This window comes from Phlebotomus papatasi, chromosome 1 (genome assembly GCF_024763615.1).
Source record: "Phlebotomus papatasi isolate M1 chromosome 1, Ppap_2.1, whole genome shotgun sequence".
Classification (NCBI taxonomy): Eukaryota; Metazoa; Arthropoda; class Insecta; order Diptera; family Psychodidae; genus Phlebotomus; species Phlebotomus papatasi.
Genome location: NC_077222.1, coordinates 79,942,218 through 79,967,508, shown reverse-complemented (window position 1 = coordinate 79,967,508; position 25,291 = coordinate 79,942,218). Strand labels below are relative to the sequence as shown.

General features: G+C 43.4%; 1 protein-coding gene across 1 annotated transcript; it reads right to left on the bottom strand.

The window, feature by feature from the left end:
• Positions 1 to 77: 77 nt before the first annotated feature.
• Positions 78 to 24,753, bottom strand: LOC129806449 (titin-like). Its single transcript, XM_055855089.1, has 4 exons — positions 23,657 to 24,753; positions 20,435 to 23,452; positions 9,564 to 15,106; positions 78 to 111 (listed from the first exon to the last, which is right to left on the bottom strand). Exons 2-4 carry the CDS (start codon positions 22,970 to 22,972, stop codon positions 78 to 80), a joined length of 8,115 nt encoding a protein of 2,704 aa, XP_055711064.1. The 5' UTR covers positions 22,973 to 23,452; positions 23,657 to 24,753.
• Positions 24,754 to 25,291: the final 538 nt, after the last annotated feature.

The window sequence follows — 25,291 nt, the reverse complement described above, 5'->3', positions numbered from 1 at the left end:
CACTCTCGCCAGGTTTTGGAATTTCAGGAGATTTGTTTTCGGTCTTTGGAGCAGAGGGAATTTCCGTCTCAACAATTTCATGAATTGTCTCCTTCACCACGACCTCCTCGACTTTAGGAGAGACTTCAGGTTCTTTCGGGCTCTCCTTCTCCATTGGACTAATAGCTTTAGGAACAGTGTCGTCAGGTTTTGGAATTTCAGGAGATTTGTCCTCGGTTTTTGGAGCAGTGGGAATTTCTTTCTGAACAATTTCATGAATGGTCTCTTTCACCACGACCTCTTCGACTTTAGGAGAGGCTTTAGGTTCTCTTGGGCTCTCCTTCTCCATTGGACTGACAGCTTTAGGAACACTGTCGTCAGGTTTTGGAATTTCAGGAGATTTGTCCTCGGTTTTTGAAACAGTGGGAATTTCTTTCTCAACAATTTCATGAATGGTCTCCTTCACCACGACCTCTTCGACTTTAGGAGAGACTTCAGGTTGTTTTGGGCTCTCCTTCTCTATTGGACCGACAGACTTAGGAACACTGTCGTTAGGTTTTGGAATTTCAGGGGATTTGTCCTCGGTTTTTGGAGCAGTGGGAATTCCTTTCTCAACAATTCCATGAATGGTCTCCTTCACCACGACCTCTTCGACTTTAGGAGAGATTTCAGGTTCTTTCGGGCTCTCCTTCTCCATTGGGCTGACAGCTTTAGGAACAGTGTCGTCAGGTTTTGGAATTTCAGGATATTTGTCCTCGGTCTTTGGAGCAGACGGAATTTCTTTCTCAACAATCTCATGAATGGTCTCCTTCAGCACGACCTCTTCGACTTTAGGAGAGACTTCAGGTTCTTTCGGGCTCTCCTTCTCCATTGGGCTGACAGCTTTAGGAACACTGTCGTCAGGTTTTGGAATTTCAGGAGATTTGTCCTCGGTTTTTGGAGCAGTGGGAATTTCTTTCTCAACAATTTCATGAATGGTCTCCTTCACCACGACCTCTTCGACTTTAGGAGAGACTTCAGGTTCTTTTACACCCTCTTTCTCTATTGGGCTGACAGCTTTAGGAACACTGTCGTCAGGTTTTGGAATTTCAGGAGATTTGTCCTCGGTTTTTGGAGCAGTGGGAATTTCTTTCTTAACAATTTCATGAATGGTCTCCTTCACCACGACCTCTTCGACTTTAGGAGAGACTTCAGGTTCTTTCGGGCTCTCCTTCTCCATTGGGCTGACAGCTTTAGGAACAGTGTCGTCAGGTTTTGGAATTTCAGGAGATTTGTCCTCGATCTTTGGAGCAGAAGAAATTTCTTTCTGAATAATTTCCTGAATGGTCTCCTTCACCACGACCTCTTCGACTTTAGGAGAAACTTCAAGTTCTTTAGGGGTCTCCTTCTCCATTGGACTGATAGCTTTAGGAACACTGTCGTCAGGTTTTGGAATTTCAGGAGATTTGTCCTGGGTCTTTGGAGCAGTGGGAATTTCTTTCTTAACAATTTCATGAATGGTCTCCTTCACCACGACCTCTTCGACTTTAGGAGAGACTTCAGGTTCTTTCGGGCTCTCCTTCTCCATTGGGCTGACAGCTTTAGGAACAGTGTCGTCAGGTTTTGGAATTTCAGGAGATTTGTCCTCGGTCTTTGGAGCAGAGGGAATTTCTTTCTTAACAATTTCATGAATGGTCTCCTTCACCACGACCTCTTCGACTTTAGGAGAGACTTCAGGTTCTTTCGGGCTCTCCTTCTCCATTGGGCTGACAGCTTTAGGAACAGTGTCGCCAGGTTTTGGAATTTCAGGAGATTTGTCCTCGGTCTTTGAAGCAGTGGGAATTTCTTTCTTAACAATTTCATGAATGGTCTCCTTCACCACGACTTCTTCGACTTTAGGAGAAACTTCAAGTTCTTTAGGGGTCTCCTTCTCCATTGGACTGATAGCTTTAGGAACAGTGTCGTCAGGTTTTGGAATTTCAGGAGATTTGTCCTCGGTTTTTGGAACAGTGGGAATTTCTTTCTCAACAATTTCATGAATGGTCTTCTTCACCACGACCTCTTCGACTTTAGGAGAGACTTCAGGTTCTTTCGGTCTCTCTTTCTCCATTGGGCTGACAGCTTTAGGAACAGTGTCGTCAGGTTTTGGAATTTCAGGAGATTTGTCCTCGGTTTTTGGAAGAGTGGGAATTTCTTTCTCAACAATTTCATGAATGGTCTCCTTCACCACGACCTCTTCGACTTTAGGAGAGACTTCAGGTTCTTTCGGGCTCTCCTTCTCCATTGGGCTGACAGCTTTAGGACCAGTGTCGTCAGGTTTTGGAATTTCAGGAGATTTGTCCTCGGTCTTTGAAGCAGTGGGAATTTCTTTCTTAACAATTTCATGAATGGTCTCCTTCACCACGACCTCTTCGACTTTAGGAGAGACTTCAGGTTCTTTCGGTCTCTCCTTCTCCATTGGGCTGACAGCTTTAGGAACGGTGTCGTCAGCTTTTGGAATTTCAGGAGATTTGTCCTCGATCTTTGGAGCAGAAGAAATTTCTTTCTGAACAATTTCATGAATGGTCTCCTTGCCCACGACCTCTTCGACTTTAGGAGAGACTTCAGGTTCTTTCGGTCTCTCCTTCTCCATTGGGCTGACAGCTTTAGGAACAGTGTCGTCAGGTTTTGGAATTTCAGGAGATTTGTCCTCGGTCTTTGAAGCAGTGGGAATTTCTTTCTGAACAATTTCATGAATGGTCTCCTTCACCACGACCTCTTCGACTTTAGGAGAAACTTCAAGTTCTTTAGGGGTCTCCTTCTCCATTGGACTGATAGCTTTAGGAACAGTGTCGTCAGGTTTTGGAATTTCAGGAGATTTGTCCTCGATCTTTGGAGCAGAAGAAATTTCTTTCTCAAGAATTTCATGAATGGTCTCCTTCACCACGACCTCTTCGACTTTAGGAGAGACTTCAGGTTCTTTCGGGCTCTCCTTCTCCATTAGGCTGACAGCTTTAGGAACAGTGTCGTCAGGTTTTGGAATTTCAGGAGATTTGTCCTCGGTCTTTGGAGCAGAAGAAATTTCTTTCTGAACTATTTCATGAATGGTCTCCTTCACCAAGACCTCTTCGACTTTAGGAGAGACTTCAGGTTCTTTCGGGCTCTCCTTCTCCATTGGGCTGACAGCTTTAGGAACAGTGTCGTCAGGTTTTGGAATTTCAGGAGATTTGTCCTCGGTTTTTGAAGCAGTGGGAATTTCTTTCTTAACAATTTCATGAATGGTCTCCTTCACCACGACCTCTTCGACTTTAGGAGAGACTTCAGGTTCTTTCGGGCTCTCCTTCTCCATTGGGCTGACAGCTTTAGGAACATTGTCGTCAGGTTTTGGAATTTCAGGAGATTTGTCCTCGGTCTTTGGAGCAGTGGGAATTTCTTTCTTAACAATTTCATGAATGGTCTCCTTCACCACGACCTCTTCGACTTTAGGAGAGACTTCAGGTTCTTTCGGGCTCTCCTTCTCCATTGGGCTGACAGCTTTAGGAACAGTGTCGTCAGGTTTTGGAATTTCAGGAGATTTGTCCTCGATCTTTGGAGCAGAAGAAATCTCTTTCTGAACTACTTCATGAATGGTCTCCTTCACCACGACCTCTTCGACTTTAGGAGAGACTTCAGGTTCTTTCGGGCTCTCCTTCTCCATTGGGCCGACAGCTTTAGGAACAGTGTCGTCAGGTTTTGGAATTTCAGGAAATTTGTCCTCGATCTTTGGAGCAGAAGAAATTTCTTTCTTAACAATTTCATGAATGGTCTCCTTCACCACGACCTCTTCGACTTTAGGAGAGACTTCAGGTTCTTTCGGGCTCTCCTTCTCCATTGGGCTGACAGCTTTAGGAACAGTGTCGTCAGGTTTTGGAATTTCAGGAGATTTGTCCTCGGTTTTTGGAGCAGTGGGAATTTCTTTCTTAACAATTTCATGAATGGTCTCCTTCACCACGACCTCTTCGACTTTAGGAGAGACTTCAGGTTCTTTCGGGCTCTCCTTCTCCATTGGGCTGAGAGCTTTAGGAACAGTGTCGTCAGGTTTTGGAATTTCAGGAGATTTGTCCTCGATCTTTGGAGCAGAAGAAATTTCTTTCTGAACTATTTCATGAATGGTCTCCTTCACCAAGACCTCTTCGACTTTAGGAGAGACTTCAGGTTCTTTCGGGCTCTCCTTCTCCATTGGGCTGACAGCTTTAGGAACAGTGTCGTCAGGTTTTGGAATTTCAGGAGATTTGTCCTCGATCTTTGGAACAGAAGAAATTTCTTTCTGAACAATTTCATGAATGGTCTCCTTCACCACGACCTCTTCGACTTTAGGAGAGACTTCAGGTTCTTTCGGTCTCTCCTTCTCCATTGGGCTGACAGCTTTAGGAACAGTGTCGTCAGGTTTTGGAATTTCAGGAGATTTGTCCTCGATCTTTGGAGCAGAAGAAATTTCTTTCTGAACAATTTCATGAATGGTCTCCTTCACAACGACCTCTTCGACTTTAGGAGAGACTTCAGGTTCTTTCGGGCTCTCCTTCTCCATTGGGCTGACAGCTTTAGGAACACTGTCGTCAGGTTTTGGAATTTCAGGAGATTTGTCCTCGGTCTTTGGAGCAGTGGGAATTTCTTTCTTAACAATTTCATGAATGGTCTCCTTCACCACGACCTCTTCGACTTTAGGAGAGACTTCAGGTTCTTTTGGTCTCTCCTTCTCCATTGGGCTGAGAGCTTTAGGAACACTGTCGTCAGGTTTTGGAATTTCAGGAGATTTGTCCTCGATCTTTGGAGCAGAAGATTCTTTCTGAACAATTTCATGAATGGTCTCCTTCACCACGACCTCTTCGACTTTAGGAGAGACTTCAGGTTCTTCCGAGCTCTCCTTCTCCATTGGACTGACAGCTTTAGGAACAGTGTCGTCAGGTTTTGGAATTTCAGGAGATTTGTCCTCGGTTTTTGGAGCAGTGGGAATTTCTTTCTTAACAATTTCATGAATGGTCTCCTTCACCACGACCTCTTCGACTTTAGGAGAGACTTCAGGTTCTTTCGGTCTCTCCTTCTCCATTGGGCTGACAGCTTTAGGAACAGTGTCGTCAGGTTTTGGAATTTCAGGAGATTTGTTCTCGGTCTTTGAAGCAGTGGGAATTTCTTTCTTAACAATTTCATGAATGGTCTCCTTCACCACGACCTCTTCGACTTTAGGAGAGACTTCAGGTTCTTTCGGGCTCTCCTTCTCCATTGGGCTGACAGCTTTAGGAACAGTGTCGTCAGGTTTTGGAATTTCAGGAGATTTGTCCTCGGTCTTTGAAGCAGTGGGAATTTCTTTCTTAACAATTTCATGAATGGTCTCCTTCACCACGACCTCTTCGACTTTAGGAGAGACTTCAGGTTCTTTCGGGCTCTCCTTCTCCATTGGGCTGACAGCTTTAGGAACACTGTCGTCAGGTTTTGGAATTTCAGGAGATTTGTCCTCGATCTTTGGAGCAGAAGAAATTTCTTTCTGAACAATTTCATGAATGGTCTCCTTCACCACGACCTCTTCGACTTTAGGAGAGACTTCAGGTTCTTTCGGGCTCTCCTTCTCCATTGGGCTGACAGCTTTAGGAACAGTGTCGTCGGGTTTTGGAATTTCAGGAGATTTGTCCTTGGTCTTTGGAGCAGTGGGAATTTCTTTCTTGACAATTTCATGAATGGTCTCCTTCACCACGACCTCTTCGACTTTAGGAGAGACTTCAGGTTCTTTCGGTCTCTCCTTCTCCATTGGGCTGACAGCTTTAGGAACACTGTCGTCAGGTTTTGGAATTTCAGGAGATTTGTCCTGGGTCTTTGGAGCAGTGGGAATTTCATGAATGGTCTCCTTCACCACGACCTCTTCGACTTTAGGAGAGACTTCAGGTTCTTTCGGGCTCTCCTTCTCCATTGGGCTGACGGCTTTAGGAACAGTGTCTTCAGGTTTTGGAATTTCAGGAGATTTGTCCTCCATCTTTGGAGCAGAAGATTCTTTCTGAACAATTTCATGAATGGTCTCCTTCACCACGACCTCTTCTACTTTAGGAGAGACTTCAGGTTCTTTCGGGCTCTCCTTCTGCATTGGGCTGACAGCTTTAGGAACAGTGTCGTCAGGTTTTGGAATTTCAGGAGATTTGTCCTGGGTCTTTGGAGCAGTGGGAATTTCTTTCTTGACAATTTCATGAATGGTCTCCTTCACCACGACCTCTTCGACTTTAGGAGAGACTTCAGGTTCTTTCGGTCTCTCCTTCTCCATTGGGCTGACAGCTTTAGGAACAGTGTCGTCAGGTTTTGGAATTTCAGGAGATTTGTCCTGGGTCTTTGGAGCAGTGGGAATTTCTTTCTTGACAATTTCATGAATGGTCTCCTTCACCACGACCTCTTCGACTTTAGGAGAGACTTCAGGTTCTTTCGGGCTCTCCTTCTCCATTGGGCTGACAGCTTTAGGAACAGTGTCGTCAGGTTTTGGAATTTCAGGATATTTGTCCTGGGTCTTTGGAGCAGTGGGAATTTCTTTCTTAACAATTTCATGAATGGTCTCCTTCACCACGAACTCTTCGACTTTAGGAGAGACTTCAGGTTCTTTCGGGCTCTCCTTCTCCATTGGGCTGACAGCTTTAGGAACAGTGTCGTCAGGTTTTGGAATTTCAGGAGATTTGTCCTCGATCTTTGGAGCAGAAGAAATTTCTTTCTGAATAATTTCATGAATGGTCTCCTTCACCACGACCTCTTCGACTTCAGGAGAAACTTCAGATTCTTTCGGGCTCTCCTTCTCCATTGGGCGGACAGCTTTAGGAACAGTGTCGTCAGGTTTTGGAATTTCAGGAGATTTGTCCTCTGTCTTTGGAGCAGTGGGAATTTCTTTCTTAACAATTTCATGAATGGTCTCCTGCACCACGACCTCTTCGACTTTAGGAGAGACTTCAGGTTCTTTCGGGCTCTCCTTCTCCATTGGGCTGACAACTTTAGGAACAGTGTCGTTAGGTTTTGGAATTTCAGGAGATTTGTCCTCGATCTTTGGAGCAGAAGAAATTTCTTTCTGAATAATTTCATGAATGGTCTCCTTCACCACGACCTCTTCGACTTCAGGAGAAACTTCAGATTCTTTCGGGCTCTCCTTCTCCATTGGGCGGACAGCTTTAGGAACACTGTCGTCAGGTTTTGCAATTTCAGGAGATTTGTCCTCTGTCTTTGGAGCAGTGGGAATTTCTTTCTTAACAATTTCATGAATGGTCTCCTGCACCACGACCTCTTCGACTTTAGGAGAGACTTCAGGTTCTTTCGGTCTCTCCTTCTCCATTGGGCTGACAGCTTTAGGAACACTGTCGTCAGGTTTTGGAATTTCAGGAGATTTGTCCTCGGTTTTTGGAGCAGTGGGAATTTCTTTCTGAATAATTTCATGAATGGTCTCCTTCACCACGACCTCTTCGACTTTAGGAGAGACTTCAGGTTCTTTCGGGCTCTCCTTCTCCATTGGGCTGACAGCTTTAGGAACAGTGTCGTTAGGTTTTGGAATTTCAGGAGATTTGTCCTCGGTTTTTGGAGCAGTGGAAATTTCTTTCTGAACAATTTCATGAATGGTCTCCTTCACCACGACTTCTTCGACTTTAGGAGAGACTTCAGGTTCTTTCGGGATCTCCTTCTCCATTGGGCTGACAACTTTAGGAACAGTGTCGTCAGGTTTTGGAATTTCAGGAGATTTGTCCTCGATCTTTGGAGCAGAAGAAATTTCTTTCTGAATAATTTCATGAATGGTCTCCTTCACCACGACCTCTTCGACTTTAGGAGAGACTTCAGGTTCTTTCGGGCTCTCCTTCTCCATTGGGCTGACAGCTTTAGGAACACTGTCGTCAGGTTTTGGAATTTCAGGAGATTTGTCTCCGATCTTTGGAGCAGTGGGAATTTCTTTCTTAACAATTTCATGAATGGTCTCCTTCACCACGACCTCTTCGACTTTAGGAGAGACTTCAGGTTCTCTCGGGCTCTCCTTCTCCATTGGGCTGACAGCTTTAGGAGCAGTGTCGTTAGGTTTTGGAATTTCAGGAGATTTGTCCTCGATGTTTGGAGCAGAAGAAATTTCTTTCTGAACAATTTCATGAATGGTCTCCTTCACCACGACCTCTTCGACTTTAGGAGAGACTTCAGGTTCTTTCGGGCTCTCCTTCTCCATTGGGCTGACAGCTTTAGGAACAGTGTCGTCAGGTTTTGGAATTTCAGGAGATTTGTCCTCGATCTTTGGAGCAGAGGAAATTTCTTTCTGAAAAATTTCATGAATGGTCTCCTTGACCACGACCTCTTCGACTTTAGGAGAAACTTCAAGTTCTTTCGGGCTCTCCTTCTCCATTGGGCTGACAGCTTTAGGAACACTGTCGTCAGGTTTTGGAATTTCAGGAGATTTGTCTCCGATCTTTGGAGCAGTGGGAATTTCTTTCTGAACAATTTCATGAATGGTCTCCTTCACCACGACCTCTTCGACTTTAGGAGAGACTTCAGGTTCTTTCGGGCTCTCCTTCTCCATTGGGCTGACAGCTTTAGGGACAGTGTTGTCAGGTTTTGGAATTTCAGGAGATTTGTCCTCGATCTTTGGAGCAGAGGAAATTTCTTTCTGAATAATTTCATGAATGGTCTCCTTGACCACGACCTCTTCGACTTTAGGAGAAACTTCAAGTTCTTTCGGGCTCTCCTTCTCCATTGGGCTGACAGCTTTAGGAACACTGTCGTCAGGTTTTGGAATTTCAGGAGATTTGTCCTCGATCTTTGGAGCAGAAGAAATTTCTTTCTGAACAATTTCATGAATGATCTCTTTCACCACGACCTCTTCGACTTTAGGAGAGACTTCAGGTTCTTTCGGGCTCTCCTTCTCCATTGGGCTGACAGCTTTAGGAACAGTGTCGTCAGGTTTTGGAATTTCAGGAGATTTGTCCTCGATCTTTGGAGCAGAGGAAATTTCTTTCTGAATAATTTCATGAATGGTCTCCTTCACCACGATCTCTTCGACTTTAGGAGAGACTTCAGGTTTTTTCGGGCTCTCCTTCTCCATTGGGCTGAGAGCTTTAGGAACACTGTCGTCAGGTTTTGGAATTTCAGGAGATTTGTCCTCGGTTTTTGGAGCAGTGGGAATTTCTTTCTGAACAATTTCATGAATGGTCTCCTTCACCACGACCTCTTCGACTTTAGGAGAGACTTCAGGTTCTTTCGGGCTCTCCTTCTCCATTGGGCTGAGAGCTTTAGGAACAGTGTCGTCAGGTTTTGGAATTTCAGGAGATTTTTCCTCGATCTTTGTAGCAGAGGAAATTTCTTTCTGAACAATTTCATGAATGGTCTCCTTCACCACGACCTCTTCGACTTTAGGAGAGACTTCAGGTTCTTTCGGGCTCTCCTTCTCCATTGGGCTGACAGCTTTAGGAACACTGTCGTCAGGTTTTGGAATTTCAGGAGATTTGTCCTCGGTTTTTGGAGCAGTGGGAATTTCTTTCTGAACAATTTCATGAATGGTCTCCTTCACCACGACCTCTTCGACTTTAGGAGAAACTTCAAGTTCTTTCGGGCTCTCCTTCTCCATTGGGCTGACAGCTTTAGGAACAGTGTCGTCAGGTTTTGGAATTTCAGGAGATTTGTCCTCGATCTTTGGAGCAGAGGAAATTTCTTTCTGAATAATTTCATGAATGGTCTCCTTCACCACGACCTCTTCGACTTTAGGAGAGACTTCAGGTTCTTTCGGGCTCTCCTTCTCCATTGGGCTGACAGCTTTAGGAACACTGTCGTCAGGTTTTGGAATTTCAGGAGATTTGTCCTCGGTTTTTGGAGCAGTGGGAATTTCTTTCTGAACAATTTCATGAATGGTCTCCTTCACCACGACTTCTTCGACTTTAGGAGAGACTTCAGGTTCTTTCGGGCTCTCCTTCTCCATTGGGCTGACAGCTTTAGGAACACTGTCGTCAGGTTTTGGAATTTCAGGAGATTTGTCCTCGGTTTTTGGAGCAGTGGGAATTTCTTTCTTAACAATTTCATGAATGGTCTCCTTCACCACGACCTCTTCGACTTTAGGAGAAACTTCAAGTTCTTTCGGGCTCTCCTTCTCCATTGGGCTGACAGCTTTAGGAACAGTGTCGTCAGGTTTTGGAATTTCAGGAGATTTGTCCTCGGTTTTTGGAGCAGTGGGAATTTCTTTCTGAACAATTTCATGAATGGTCTCCTTCACCACGACTTCTTCGACTTTAGGAGAGACTTCAGGTTCTTTCGGGCTCTCCTTCTCCATTGGGCTGACAGCTTTAGGAACAGTGTCGTCAGGTTTTTGAATTTCAGGAGATTTGTCCTCGATCTTTGGAGCAGAAAAAATTTCTTTCTGAACAATTTCATGAATGGTCTCCTTCACCACGACCTCTTCGACTTTAGGAGAAACTTCAAGTTCTTTCGGGCTCTCCTTCTCCATTGGGCTGACAGCTTTAGGAACAGTGTCGTCAGGTTTTTGAATTTCAGGAGATTTGTCCTCGATCTTTGGAGCAGAGGAAATTTCTTTCTGAATAATTTCATGAATGGTCTCCTTGCCCACGACCTCTTCGACTTTAGGAGAGACTTCAGGTTCTTTCGGGCTCTCCTTGTCCATTGGGCTGACAGCTTTAGGAACACTGTCGTCAGGTTTTGGAATTTCAGGAGATTTGTCCTCGGTTTTTGGAGCAGTGGGAATTTCTTTCTGAACAATTTCATGAATGGTCTCCTTCACCACGACCTCTTCGACTTTAGGAGAGACTTCAGGTTCTTTCGGGCTCTCCTTCTCCATTGGGCTGACAGCTTTAGGAACAGTGTCTTCAGGTTTTGGAATTTCAGGAGATTTGTCCTCGATCTTTGGAGCAGAAAAAATTTCTTTCTGAACAATTTCATGAATGGTCTCCTTCACCACGACCTCTTCGACTTTAGGAGAAACTTCAAGTTCTTTCGGGCTCTCCTTCTCCATTGGGCTGACAGCTTTAGGAACAGTGTCGTCAGGTTTTTGAATTTCAGGAGATTTGTCCTCGATCTTTGGAGCAGAGGAAATTTCTTTCTGAATAATTTCATGAATGGTCTCCTTGCCCACGACCTCTTCGACTTTAGGAGAGACTTCAGGTTCTTTCGGGCTCTCCTTCTCCATTGGGCTGACAGCTTTAGGAACACTGTCGTCAGGTTTTGGAATTTCAGGAGATTTGTCCTCGGTTTTTGGAGCAGTGGGAATTTCTTTCTGAACAATTTCATGAATGGTCTCCTTCACCACGACCTCTTCGACTTTAGGAGAGACTTCAGGTTCTTTCGGGCTCTCCTTCTCCATTGGGCTGACAGCTTTAGGAACAGTGTCGTCAGGTTTTGGAATTTCAGGAGATTTGTCCTCGATCTCTGGAGCAGAGGAAATTTCTTTCCGAATAATTTCATGAATGGTCTCCTTGACCACGACCTCTTCGACTTTAGGAGAGACTTCAGGTTCTTTCGGGCTCTCCTTCTCCATTGGGCTGACAGCTTTAGGAACACTGTCGTCAGGTTTTGGAATTTCAGGAGATTTGTCCTCGGTTTTTGGAGCAGTGGGAATTTCTTTCTGAACAATTTCATGAATGGTCTCCTTCACCACGACCTCTTCGACTTTAGGAGAGACTTCAGGTTCTTTCGGGCTCTCCTTCTCCATTGGGCTGACAGCTTTAGGAACAGTGTCTTCAGGTTTTGGAATTTCAGGAGATTTGTCCTCGATCTTTGGAGCAGAGGAAATTTCTTTCTGAACAATTTCATGAATGGTCTCCTTCACCACGACCTCTTCGACTTTAGGAGAGACTTCAGGTTCTTTCGGGCTCTCCTTCTCCATTGGGCTGACAGCTTTAGGAACAGTGTCTTCAGGTTTTGGAATTTCAGGAGATTTGTCCTCGATCTTTGGAGCAGAGGAAATTTCTTTCTGAACAATTTCATGAATGGTCTCCTTCACCACGACCTCTTCGACTTTAGGAGAGACTTCAGGTTCTTTCGGGCTCTCCTTCTCCATTGGGCTGACGGCTTTAGGAACAGTGTCGTCAGGTTTTGGAATTTCAGGAGATTTGTCCTCGATCTTTGTAGCAGAGGAAATTTCTTTCTGAACAATTTCATGAATGGTCTCCTTCACCACGACTTCTTCGATTTTAGGAGAGACTTCAGGTTCTTTCGGGCTCTCCTTCTCCATTGGGCTGACAGCTTTAGGAACAGTGTCTTCAGGTTTTGGAATTTCAGGAGATTTGTCCTCGATCTTTGGAGCAGAGGAAATTTCTTTCTGAACAATTTCATGAATGGTCTCCTTCACCACGACCTCTTCGACTTTAGGAGAGACTTCAGGTTCTTTCGGGCTCTCCTTCTCCATTGGGCTGACAGCTTTAGGAACAGTGTCTTCAGGTTTTGGAATTTCAGGAGATTTGTCCTCGATCTTTGGAGCAGAGGAAATTTCTTTCTGAACAATTTCATGAATGGTCTCCTTCACCACGACCTCTTCGACTTTAGGAGAGACTTCAGGTTCTTTCGGGCTCTCCTTCTCCATTGGGCTGACGGCTTTAGGAACAGTGTCGTCAGGTTTTGGAATTTCAGGAGATTTGTCCTCGATCTTTGGAGCAGAGGAAATTTCTTTCTGAACAATTTCATGAATGGTCTCCTTCACCACGACCTCTTCGACTTTAGGAGAGACTTCAGGTTCTTTCGGGCTCTCCTTCTCCATTGGGCTGACAGCTTTAGGAACAGTGTCTTCAGGTTTTGGAATTTCAGGAGATTTGTCCTCGATCTTTGGAGCAGAGGAAATTTCTTTCCGAATAATTTCATGAATGGTCTCCTTGACCACGACCTCTTCGACTTTAGGAGAGACTTCAGGTTCTTTCGGGCTCTCCTTCTCCATTGGGCTGACAGCTTTAGGAACAGTGTCGTCAGGTTTTGGAATTTCAGGAGATTTGTCCTCGATCTTTGTAGCAGAGGAAATTTCTTTCTGAACAATTTCATGAATGGTCTCCTTCACCACGACTTCTTCGATTTTAGGAGAGACTTCAGGTTCTTTCGGGCTCTCCTTCTCCATTGGGCTGACAGCTTTAGGAACAGTGTCTTCAGGTTTTGGAATTTCAGGAGATTTGTCCTCGATCTTTGGAGCAGAGGAAATTTCTTTCTGAACAATTTCATGAATGGTCTCCTTCACCACGACCTCTTCGACTTTAGGAGAGACTTCAGGTTCTTTCGGGCTCTCCTTCTCCATTGGGCTGACGGCTTTAGGAACAGTGTCTTCAGGTTTTGGAATTTCAGGAGATTTGTCCTCGATCTTTGGAGCAGAAAAAATTTCTTTCTGAACAATTTCATGAATGGTCTCCTTCACCACGACCTCTTCGACTTTAGGAGAGACTTCAGGTTCTTTCGGGCTCTCCTTCTCCATTAGGCTGACAGCTTTAGGAACAGTGTCGTCAGGTTTTGGAATTTCAGGAGATTTGTCCTCGATCTTTGTGGCAGAGGAAATTTCTTTCTGAACAATTTCATGAATGGTCTCCTTCACCACGACCTCTTCGACTTTAGGAGAGACTTCAGGTTCTTTCGGGCTCTCCTTCTCCATTGGGCTGACAGCTTTAGGAACAGTGTCGTCAGGTTTTGGAATTTCAGGAGATTTGTCCTCGATCTTTGTAGCAGAGGAAATTTCTTTTTGAACAATTTCATGAATGGTCTCTTTCACCACGACCTCTTCGACTTTAGGAGAGACTTCAGGTTTTTTCGGGCTCTCCTTCTCCATTGGGCTGAGAGCTTTAGGAACACTGTCGTCAGGTTTTGGAATTTCAGGAGATTTGTCCTGGGTCTTTGGAGCAGTGGGAATTTCTTTCTTAACAATTTCATGAATGGTCTCCTTCACCACGACCTCTTCGACTTTAGGAGAAACGTCAAGTTCTTTAGGGGTCTCCTTCTCCATTGGGCTGACAGCTCTAGGAACAGTGTCGTCAGGTTTTGGAATTTCAGGAGATTTGTCCTCGGTTTTTGGAGCAGTGGGAATTTCTTTCTCAACAATTTCATGAATGGTCTCTTTCACCACGACCTCTTCGACTTTAGGAGAGACTTCAGGTTCTTTCGGGCTCTCCTTCTCCATTGGGCTGACAGCTTTAGGAACACTGTCGTCAGGTTTTGGAATTTCAGGAGATTTGTCCTCGATCTTTGTAGCAGAGGAAATTTCTTTTTGAACAATTTCATGAATGGTCTCTTTCACCACGACCTCTTCGACTTTAGGAGAGACTTCAGGTTTTTTCGGGCTCTCCTTCTCCATTGGGCTGAGAGCTTTAGGAACACTGTCGTCAGGTTTTGGAATTTCAGGAGATTTGTCCTGGGTCTTTGGAGCAGTGGGAATTTCTTTCTTAACAATTTCATGAATGGTCTCCTTCACCACGACCTCTTCGACTTTAGGAGAAACTTCAAGTTCTTTCGGGCTCTCCTTCTCCATTGGGCTGACAGCTCTAGGAACAGTGTCGTCAGGTTTTGGAATTTCAGGAGATTTGTCCTCGGTTTTTGGAGCAGTGGGAATTTCTTTCTCAACAATTTCATGAATGGTCTCTTTCACCACGACCTCTTCGACTTTAGGAGAGACTTCAGGTTCTTTCGGGCTCTCCTTCTCCATTGGGTTGACAGCTTTAGGAACACTGTCGTCAGGTTTTGGAATTTCAGGAGATTTGTCCTCGATCTTTGTAGCAGAGGAAATTTCTTTTTGAACAATTTCATGAATGGTCTCTTTCACCACGACCTCTTCGACTTTAGGAGAGACTTCAGGTTTTTTCGGGCTCTCCTTCTCCATTGGGCTGACAGCTTTAGGAACACTGTCGTCAGGTTTTGGGATTTCAGGAGATTTATCCTCGGTTTTTGGAGCAGTGGGAATTTCTTTCTCAACAATTTCATGAATGGTCTCTTTCACCACGACCTCTTCGACTTTAGGAGAGACTTCAGGTTCTTTCGGGCTCTCCTTCTCCATTGGGCTGACAGCTTTAGGAACAGTGTCTTCAGGTTTTGGAATTTCAGGAGATTTGTCCTCGGTTTTTGGAGCAGTGGTAATTTCTTTCTTAACAATTTCATGAATGGTCTCTTTCACCACGACCTCTTCGACTTTAGGAGAGACTTCAGGTTTTTTCGGGCTCTCCTTCTCCATTGGGCTGACAGCTTTAGGAACAGTGTCTTCAGGTTTTGGAATTTCAGGAGATTTGTCCTGGGTCTTTGGAGCAGAAGAAATTTCTTTATGTATAATTTCATGAATGGCCTCTTTCACCACGACCTCTTCGACTTTAGGAGAAACTTCAAGTTCTTTCGGGCTCTCCTTCTCCATTGGGCTGACAGCTTTAGGAACACTGTCGTCAGGTTTTGGAATTTCAGGAGATTTGTCCTCGATCTTTGTAGCAGAGGAAATTTCTTTTTGAACAATTTCATGAATGGTCTCCTTCACCACGACCTCTTCGACTTTAGGAGAGACTTCAGGTTCTTTCGGGCTCTCCTTCTCCATTGGGCTGACGGATTTAGGAACAGTATCGTCAGGTTTTGGAATTTCAGGAGATTTGTCCTCGATCTTTGGAGCAGAAGAAATTTCTTTCTCAACAATTTCATGAATGGTCTCCTTCACCACGACCTCTTCGACTTTAGGAGAGACTTCAGGTTCTTTCGGGCTCTCCTTTTCCATTGGGCTGACAGCTTTAGGAACACTGTCGTCAGGTTTTGGAATTTCAGGAGATTTATCCTCGATCTTTGGAGCAGAAGAAATTTCTTTCTTAACAATTTCATGAATGGTCTCCTTCACCACGACCTCTTCGACTTTAGGAGAGACTTCAGGTTCTTTCGGGCTCTCCTTCTCCATTGGGCTGACAGCTTTAGGAACAGTGTCGTCAGGTTTTGGAATTTCAGGAGATTTGTCCTCGATCATTGTAGCAGAGGAAATTTCTTTCTGAATAATTTCATGAATGGTCTCCTTGACCACGACCTCTTCGACTTTAGGAGAAACTTCAAGTTCTTTCGGGCTCTCCTTCTCCATTGGGCTGACAGCTTTAAGAACACTGTCGTCAGGTTTTGGAATTTCAGGAGATTTGTCCTGGGTCTTTGGAGCAGTGGAAATTTCTTTCTTAACAATTTCATGAATGGTCTCCTTCACCACGACCTCTTCGACTTTAGGAGAGACTTCAGGTTTTTTCGGGCTCTCCTTCTCCATTGGGCTGACAGCTTTAGGAACAGTGTCTTCAGGTTTTGGAATTTCAGGAGATTTGTCCTGGGTCTTTGGAGCAGAAGAAATTTCTTTCTGTATAATTTCATGAATGGTCTCTTTCACCACGACCTCTTCTACTTTAGGAGAAACTTCAAGTTCTTTCGGGCTCTCCTTCTCCATTGGGCTGACAGCTTTAGGAACAGTGTCTTCAGGTTTTGGAATTTCAGGAGATTTGTCCTCGGTTTTTGGAGCAGTGGGAATTTCTTTCTTAACAATTTCATGAATGGTCTCTTTCACCACGACCTCTTCGACTTTAGGAGAGATTTCAGGTTCTTTCGGGCTCTCCTTCTCCATTGGGCTGACAGCTTTAGGAACAGTGTCGTCAGGTTTTGGAATTTCAGGAGATTTGTCCTCGATCTTTGGAGCAGTGGAAATTTCTTTCTTAACAATTTCATGAATGGTCTCCTTCACCACGACCTCTTCGACTTTAGGAGAGACTTCAGGTTTTTTCGGGCTCTCCTTCTCCATTGGGCTGACAGCTTTAGGAACACTGTCGTCAGGTTTTGGAATTTCAGGAGATTTGTCGTCGATCTTTGGAGCAGAAGAAATTTCTTTCTCAACAATTTCATGAATGGTCTCCTTCACCACGACCTCTTCGACTTTAGGAGAGACTTCAGGTTCTTTCGGGCTCTCCTTCTCCATTGGGCTGACGGATTTAGGAACAGTGTCGTCAGGTTTTGGAATTTCAGGAGATTTGTCGTCGATCTTTGGAGCAGAAGAAATTTCTTTCTCAACAATTTCATGAATGGTCTCCTTTACCACGACCTCTTCGACTTTAGGAGAGACTTCAGGTTCTTTCGGGCTCTCCTTCTCCATTGGGCTGACAGCTTTAGGAACACTGTCGTCAGGTTTTGGAATTTCAGGAGATTTGTCCTCGATCTTTGGAGCAGTGGGAATTTCTTTCTTAACAATTTCATGAATGGTCTCTTTCACCACGACCTCTTCGACTTTAGGAGAAACTTCAAGTTCTTTCGGGCTCTCCTTCTCCATTGGGCTGACGGATTTAGGAACAGTGTCGTCAGGTTTTGGAATTTCAGGAGATTTGTCCTCGGTTTTTGGAGCAGTGGGAATTTCTTTCTGAACAATTTCATGAATGGTCTCCTTCACCACGACCTCTTCAACTTTAGGAGAGACTTCAGGTTCTTTCGGGCTCTCCTTCTCCATTGGGCTGACAGCTTTAGGAACAGTGTCGTCAGGTTTTGGGATTTCAGGAGATTTGTCCTCGATCTTTGGAGCAGTGGGAATTTCTTTCTTAACAATTTCATGAATGGTCTCCTTCACCACGACCTCTTCGACTTTAGGAGAGATTTCAGGTTCTTTCGGGCTCTCCTTCTCCATTGGGCTGACAGCTTTAGGAACAGTGTCGTCAGGTTTTGGAATTTCAGGAGATTTGTCCTCGATCTTTGGAGCAGAGGAAATTTCTTTCTTAACAATTTCATGAATGGTCTCCTTCACCACGACCTCTTCGACTTTAGGAGAGACTTCAGGTTCTTTCGGGCTCTCCTTCTCCATTGGGCTGACAGCTTTAGGAACACTGTCGTCAGGTTTTGGAATTTCAGGAGATTTGTCCTCGATCTTTGGAGCAGTGGGAATTTCTTTCTTAACAATTTCATGAATGGTCTCCTTCACCACGACCTCTTCGACTTTAGGAGAGATTTCAGGTTCTTTCGGGCTCTCCTTCTCCATTGGGCTGACAGCTTTAGGAACAGTGTCGTCAGGTTTTGGAATTTCAGGAGATTTGTCCTCGATCTTTGGAGCAGAGGAAATTTCTTTCTTAACAATTTCATGAATGGTCTCCTTCACCACGACCTCTTCGACTTTAGGAGAGACTTCAGGTTCTTTCGGGCTCTCCTTCTCCATTGGGCTGACAGCTTTAGGAACAGTGTCGTCAGGTTTTGGAATTTCAGGAGATTTGTCCTCGATCTTTGGAGCAGTGGGAATTTCTTTCTTAACAATTTCATGAATGGTCTCCTTCACCACGACCTCTTCGACTTTAGGAGAGATTTCAGGTTCTTTCGGGCACTCCTTCTCCATTGGGCTGACAGCTTTAGGAACAGTGTCGTCAGGTTTTGGAATTTCAGGAGATTTGTCCTCGATCTTTGGAGCAGAGGAAATTTCTTTCTTAACAATTTCATGAATGGTCTCCTTCACCACGACCTCTTCGACTTTAGGAGAGACTTCAGGTTCTTTCGGGCTCTCCTTCTCCATTGGGCTGACAGCTTTAGGAACAGTGTCGTCAGGTTTTGGGATTTCAGGAGATTTGTCCTCGATCTTTGGAGCAGTGGGAATTTCTTTCTTAACAATTTCATGAATGGTCTCCTTCACCACGACCTCTTCGACTTTAGGAGAGATTTCAGGTTCTTTCGGGCTCTCCTTCTCCATTGCGCTGGCAGCTTTAGGAACAGTGTCGTCAGGTTTTGGAATTTCAGGAGATTTGTCCTCGATCTTTGGAGCAGAGGAAATTTCTTTCTTAACAATTTCATGAATGGTCTCCTTCACCACGACCTCTTCGACTTTAGGAGAGATTTCAGGTTCTTTCGGGCTCTCCTTCTCTATTGGGCTGACAGCTTTAGGAACAGTGTCGTCAGGTTTTGGAATTTCAGGAGATTTGTCCTCGATCTTTGGAGCAGAAGAAATTTCTTTCTTAACAATTTCATGAATGGTCTCCTTCACCACGACCTCTTCGACTTTAGGAGAAACTTCAAGTTCTTTCGGGCTCTCCTTCTCCATTGGGCTGACAGCTTTAGGAACACTGTCGTCAGGTTTTGGAGTTTCAGGAGATTTGTCCTTGGTCTTTGGAGCAGTGGAAATTTCTTTCTTAACAATTTCATGAATGGTCTCCTTCACCACGACCTCTTCGACTTTAGGAGAGACTTCAGGTTCTTTCGGGCTCTCCTTCTCCATTGGGCTGACAGCTTTAGGAACACTGTCGTCAGGTTTTGGAATTTCAGGAGATTTGTCCTCGGTCTTTGGAGCAGAGGGAATTTCTTTCTCAACAATTTCATGAATGGTCTCTTTCACCACGACCTCTTCGACTTTAGGAGAGACTTCAGGTTCTTTCGGGCTCTCCTTCTCCATTGGGCTGACAGCTTTAGGAACAGTGTCGTCAGGTTTTGGAATTTCAGGAGATTTGTCCTCGATCTTTGGAGCAGAAGAAATTTCTTTCTGAACAATTTCATGAATGGTCTCCTTCACCACGACCTCTTCGACTTTAGGAGAGACTTCAGGTTCTTTCGGGCTCTCCTTCTCCATTGGACTGACAGCCTTAGGAACACTGTAGTCAGGTTTTGGAATTTCAGGAGATTTGTGCTCGATCTGTGGAGCAGAAGGAATTTCTTTCTGAACAATTCCATGAATGGCCTCCTTCACCACGACCTCTTCGATTTTAGGAGAGACTTCAGGTTCTTTCGGGCTCTCCTTCTCCATTGGGCTGACAGCTTTAGGAACAGTGTCGTCAGGTTTTGGAATTTCAGGAGATTTGTCCTCGATCTTTGTAGCAGAGGAAATTTCTTTTTGAACAATTTCATGAATGGTCTCCTTCACCACGACCTCTTCGACTTTAGGAGAGACTTCAGGTTCTTTCGGGCTCTCCTTCTCCATTGGGCTGACAGCTTTAGGAACAGTGTCGTCAGGTTTTGGAATTTCAGGAGATTTGTCCTCGATCTTTGGAGCAGTGGAAATTTCTTTCTTAACAATTTTATGAATGGTCTCCTTCACCACGACCTCTTCGACTTTAGGAGAGACTTCAGGTTCTTTCGGGCTCTCCTTCTCCATTGGGCTGACAGCTTTAGGAACACTGTCGTCAGGTTTTGGAATTTCAGGATATTTGTCCTCGGTCTTTGGAGCAGTGGGAATTTCTTTCTCAACAATTTCATGAATGGTCTCTTTCACCACGACCTCTTCGACTTTAGGAGAGACTTCAGGTTCTTTCGGGCTCTCCTTCTCCATTGGGCTGACAGCTTTAGGAACAGTGTCTTCAGGTTTTGGAATTTTAAGAGATTTGTCCTCGATCTTTGGAGCAGTGGGAATTTCTTTCTGAATAATTTCATGAATAGTCTCCTTCAGCACGACCTCTTCGACTTTAGAACAGACTTGAGGTTCTTTCAGGCTGTCCTTCTCCATTGGGCTGACAGCTTTAAGAACAGTGTCTTCAGGTTTTGGAATTTCAGGAGATTTGTCCTCGATCTTTGGAGCAGTGGGAATTTCTTTCTCAACAATATCATGAATGGTCTCCTTCACCATAATCTCTCCGAGTTTAGGTTGTTCTTTGTCATCAATTTGTGATTTTTCATAAGTTTGATCTTGTTTGGCAAGAAAGACTTTAGGGTCATGTTTTAGAATTGTTTGTGAGTCTTTAATTTCCGGTGGACTTTCGGTCTTTTGAAGCGAGACTTTTACTTTGTCTGTTACGTCTTTCATTATAACTATTTCTTCGTGTGTTATTCTATCTGTGGTTTTCTGGGTAACAATATCGAAAGCTTCTTCTTTTAATTCTGAAATTTCCTCAATATGTTCGTCTTTTGTTGTTTCTTGAATTTCTTCTTGCGCTTCTGGTGTGGATAGGGGCGCTTTTTGTGACTGCTCAGATAAATGCCCAACAAGTGTGGCAGTTTCTGTAGTAGATTCTTTGACAGATGTGGCCGTAGTTTTCACTATTTGCTGATTCTCAAAGGATTCTGTATGTTTGGTTTTTTCAGTAATTTCGGATTTTTCAATTTGTGACGAAAGTTTTTGTATTGGGGTAAGGTCTGTTGTTTCCGTGACTTGGGTTTGAACCTTCTCTACAGAACGAACTTTTTCCATTTCATCTCGAGCATCGCGAGATTCCATGGTCTTTACAATATTTTGGATATCAACAACTGCAAGGGTATTGGATGCAAATTCTATGGTCTTAAAAGTGGAATGGAATGTATCGGTTTTTGACGATCTCCTTTCGGATTTATCCTCCTTAGTGTCATGTACAGATTCAGAGAAATAAACATGTTTCTTTTCTGTGTCGGGTTTAGATAGTTCGATTGGTTTTTCTAAAATGTCAACATCTTCGTCAGTATCTGTCAATTGGGAAATAGTTTTCTTAGTCATTTGTACTTCGCAAACTGCTTCTTGAATCTCTTGTAAATTTTGAGATGTTGCGTCAATTTCATCAAATTTCTGATTATTCTCAAGAGCGTGTATCAACTTAGAAATGCGACGTTGATCATCTTGTTCAGGGATTTTCTGTTCACTAAAACTGATTTCAGAGGATTTTACAACCTGATTCTCAATATCTTCTAATATTAAGGATTCATCATCCCTTTCACGAGGATGTGGGACTTTTGTGGATCTTGTGGAACGCTTCAATGGACTACGAGGATCAGATATAGTCACGAGACGACTCGAACCTTCGTCAGCAATTCTCTTTTCAATTTGCATAATCATCTCATGAATTGGGGGTATGGATTCTTCAGACACCGCTGATTCATCTTCATTGCTTGAATCGAGTTTTTCATCAGACGGGCCAAATTTGGGGGTATACTCTTTGGAAAGGACAACAACCTTTTTCAATGGGGACGAAGACTGTGACAAGGAAGACTTGAGGACACTTTCCTCAAGCATCTTTACTTTGGCCTTTACATCCCCGGAACCTCGCCGGGTCATAAGGATATCTTCTTCTTTAAGTTTGGACAGATCTTGTCTAAGACTCGTAGTTGCATCAAGTGGACTTGAGGATGCGTCCTTTAAAACAACCTGATCAGTAAGGGTACCTGCTTCGGAAGTATCTACAGCGGAACTGGAAGCATCAAATTCAACGGGACTTGTAGCCATATTAGAGAAATGAACATCTTCTTCTGTAGCCATTTGAAAACCAATATTGACTATATCTTGATCATCGGGTTGAATGGGACTCAAACCTGCATCAGTAAGTTCAAGTTCCTCCACCTCAACATCGAGAGCTGTGTCAGTGACCAGTGCCAAACGACCTTTCTCATTCAAATTATCTGATGTTGCTTGGATACCAGGGCTTGTTGCTGTTTCAGTGAAGGTGCCACGTGTAAGGGAAATACCAGTGTCTGTAATATGGTGTGAATAGCTATGATCAGTGGCTGGTGATTCGCTATTTGAGTCGAAGCTCCCGTACAAGTGAATGCTCTTTTTGTTAGAGAACACCACAGATTCCTCCCGCCTCTTACCATCACGCCCAAAGGTTTCCTCTGACTCAAACACCTTTTCTCGCCTTTGTTTCTTGGGCGTATCACGCTGTTCACCTGCTGTGGTGTGCTCGCGGCTCTCTCCGCGACTGCTACTACTAGTACTAGTGCTATGTGTTGTAGTAACACTAATCCTGGACTGACTACTTATGGAAATTTCAACATCCTGAGTCCCATAAAGGGTCAGGCGACTTTCGCTAACTGCAGATGCGTCGTTCGTCTTCAGCTCTTTACGGCCAATCACTAATTTCAGGGAGGGTGAGTCAGTACGCCCCGACCTGGGTACATCACATGGTGACTCCTCCAAATTGGTGATTGGTGACGTTCCGATGCTGGTCGTCTGCGAATCTCCAGCCGGTTCCTGTTGTTCAAAGCGCAGATTGAACTGAGCTTTTTGCTGTGATCGCCTCCTCTGATGCTGATTATCACTGGAAGAGGGAACCGTTGTGTCTGATGGTGTGGGACGTTTGTCATCCATTGCTTCAGATGACTGCAAACTAAGTGCATCGAAGTCTTCAGCTGAGGCCCAATACACAGCTTTTCGTTTTGTGACTGGATCGAGACTTCCAAAGTGATCCTCACGGAACATTTCAGTGTCCACTGACGCATCATCTTGCACAGATGAAGTCGTCGTATCATCTGAGACAAGGGTTTAACAACACAGTTTTTTTTTGGGGCAAGGTTTTTTTTTTTGATTAACCCGTTGACAAGTAATCATTTGATAGTGGGACAAATAGATCATTTTAAGGTTGGATTGTTTGAGGATGAATCGTTTGTTACATTTTAGCAAGCATCCATGAGGTTGAATCAGATGGAGCGTGCAGCGTGTAACAGGTACAATAAATATAAATTAGTTAAGACAGAGAAAGATACACAAAAATGAAGGGAGATACAATGTAATAAATGCTGATGAATCGACGAAGATGATCAATATAAAACTTTGTATGGAAGAAGAACAAATATTAGATTTATTTATAACTTCAATTCTGTCAACCAAGATCAAACTTTTAGAAATGTATTTTAATAGTTTTGAATACTCGTAGTGTTGCTTGTGATAAAATGAAGTGATCTTAATTTTTAATATGAAAGTAATTGAACAGACTTCTGTTCGCTTGGTAGGTAAACCCAAGAAGTTTTGTGTTTATGCACAGAGAGCGACAATCAGAACAAGTGACTCCCAACCCATAATTCAACCCAAATAGGGACAGGAAAAATTCCTGCCACCACCCAGGCTTGAACTGGGGGCCTTTCGCAATCTAGGCGAATGCTTTACCAACTTAATTTTTAATGACCATTTTATATCAACAGTAATTAAAAATCTTGAAGATTTAATATTGTGCGTTTGATGACGTTAAGACCCTGAACGACAACACAAGCCCTGAATCAATAACCAAGTTTTCGTTGTGTTTGGTGGTTTCCCTCCCATATTCCATTTCCTTATAATAATTGATATATCTCCGGTTCTAGCGAACAGAATTTTGTTATCAGATAACTCTACAGAATACATAATATTTGTAAAACTATTCTTTGAAAGTGGAAAAATCAAGAAAAATAGTGATCGATAGAGCCAATAATTGCTAACTTTCGGTACTATAAGTTTCCGAACCGTATTACCGTAGGATAACCGTAGGATATTCAAAAACTACCGGGTGAAACAGCTATCACAGGTAAATCACAGCCAATAAATACATTTCTGTGGATATTGTGGTGCAGACGTCTTAAAGCGCACATATAGCGGATTAAGGAACACCGGTAGAGAACGAATTTGTACTACCCTCGGTAAGAAAAACTTTGTTGCGGAAGGGCCTAAGAATAAGAATGTGCGTACAATAATTCAACTTCCAGAAAATAGACGTAGCATGATTAGACAATTAGAACGAAGAGTTAAAAGTAATAGGGTCGAAGGAACACATCTTCGACAGGGAATCCCTTTTGGCACTTCTGTCAAAATGATGAAATTTATTTAATGTACCTGATAAAATGCAAGTAATATGATGTTTGTTCTGTAATCTACCTTTTCTTAAAGAGATGTTCAAATTTTATATCATAAATCGCTACTGAAAGTGTCAATAAGTATGGCATGATAAATTCTTAAAGTATCAATAGGTGTTCCTTTCATCCTATGAAAGTTATTTTCTTGATTGCAAAAAGGAATATATTACCAGAGAAGGTATAGAAGACGAAAATCAAAGGAGATTGCTTTCTTGCTTTCTTAAAAAATAGCAATAATTTAAGGACACTTCAAGAGTTAATACTAATTTTTGAAGCCCAATACTCAATACTATGGAAATGCTGATGTTAATGAGGTCAAAAGCATTTAAAAGTACTGAATAGGTCACCCTCAAAATAACTTTGGGGGTCATTTTGCATAAAGATGGTTTTGGCAGTTTTGTTGGAGTGATGGTAAATCATAAATAAAAATAAGTAACAGTAAAGGAGCAAGTATGGAACCCTGTACTATGTTCTTATTTAAAGAAGGTGAGACATCTTCAACTTTAACAATTTGCGATCTTCGTGTAGAGTAAGATCGAATGAGAGTAATAAATGAAGATTAATTCATTTGATGGTTTTCGGTCAATAATTTCGGAGCTTGACTATCGTGATGTCCACTTCTTCCATTTGTGAAGAAGTAGTAATGAACTATTTCCCTGACAGCCTTTTCTCTCTGTTCTATTTTTATATCTAAACGTCTCCGAAACGTTCGTGCAAAGAATAAAGGAAGAAAAGTAACAGAGGAAATCCCAAGTTTCTATTGAAGATGAGAATTAGAAAAGAGTACCTATATAATTTTTAGATAATGGAGAAGATTATAAAGGGATGTGTTACAGGCTTTTGAGAAATCTAAGAGCACTAGAATCACAAAAGATCATCGATCGGTAGCTGACGAGAATGTCAAGACGTAATGACC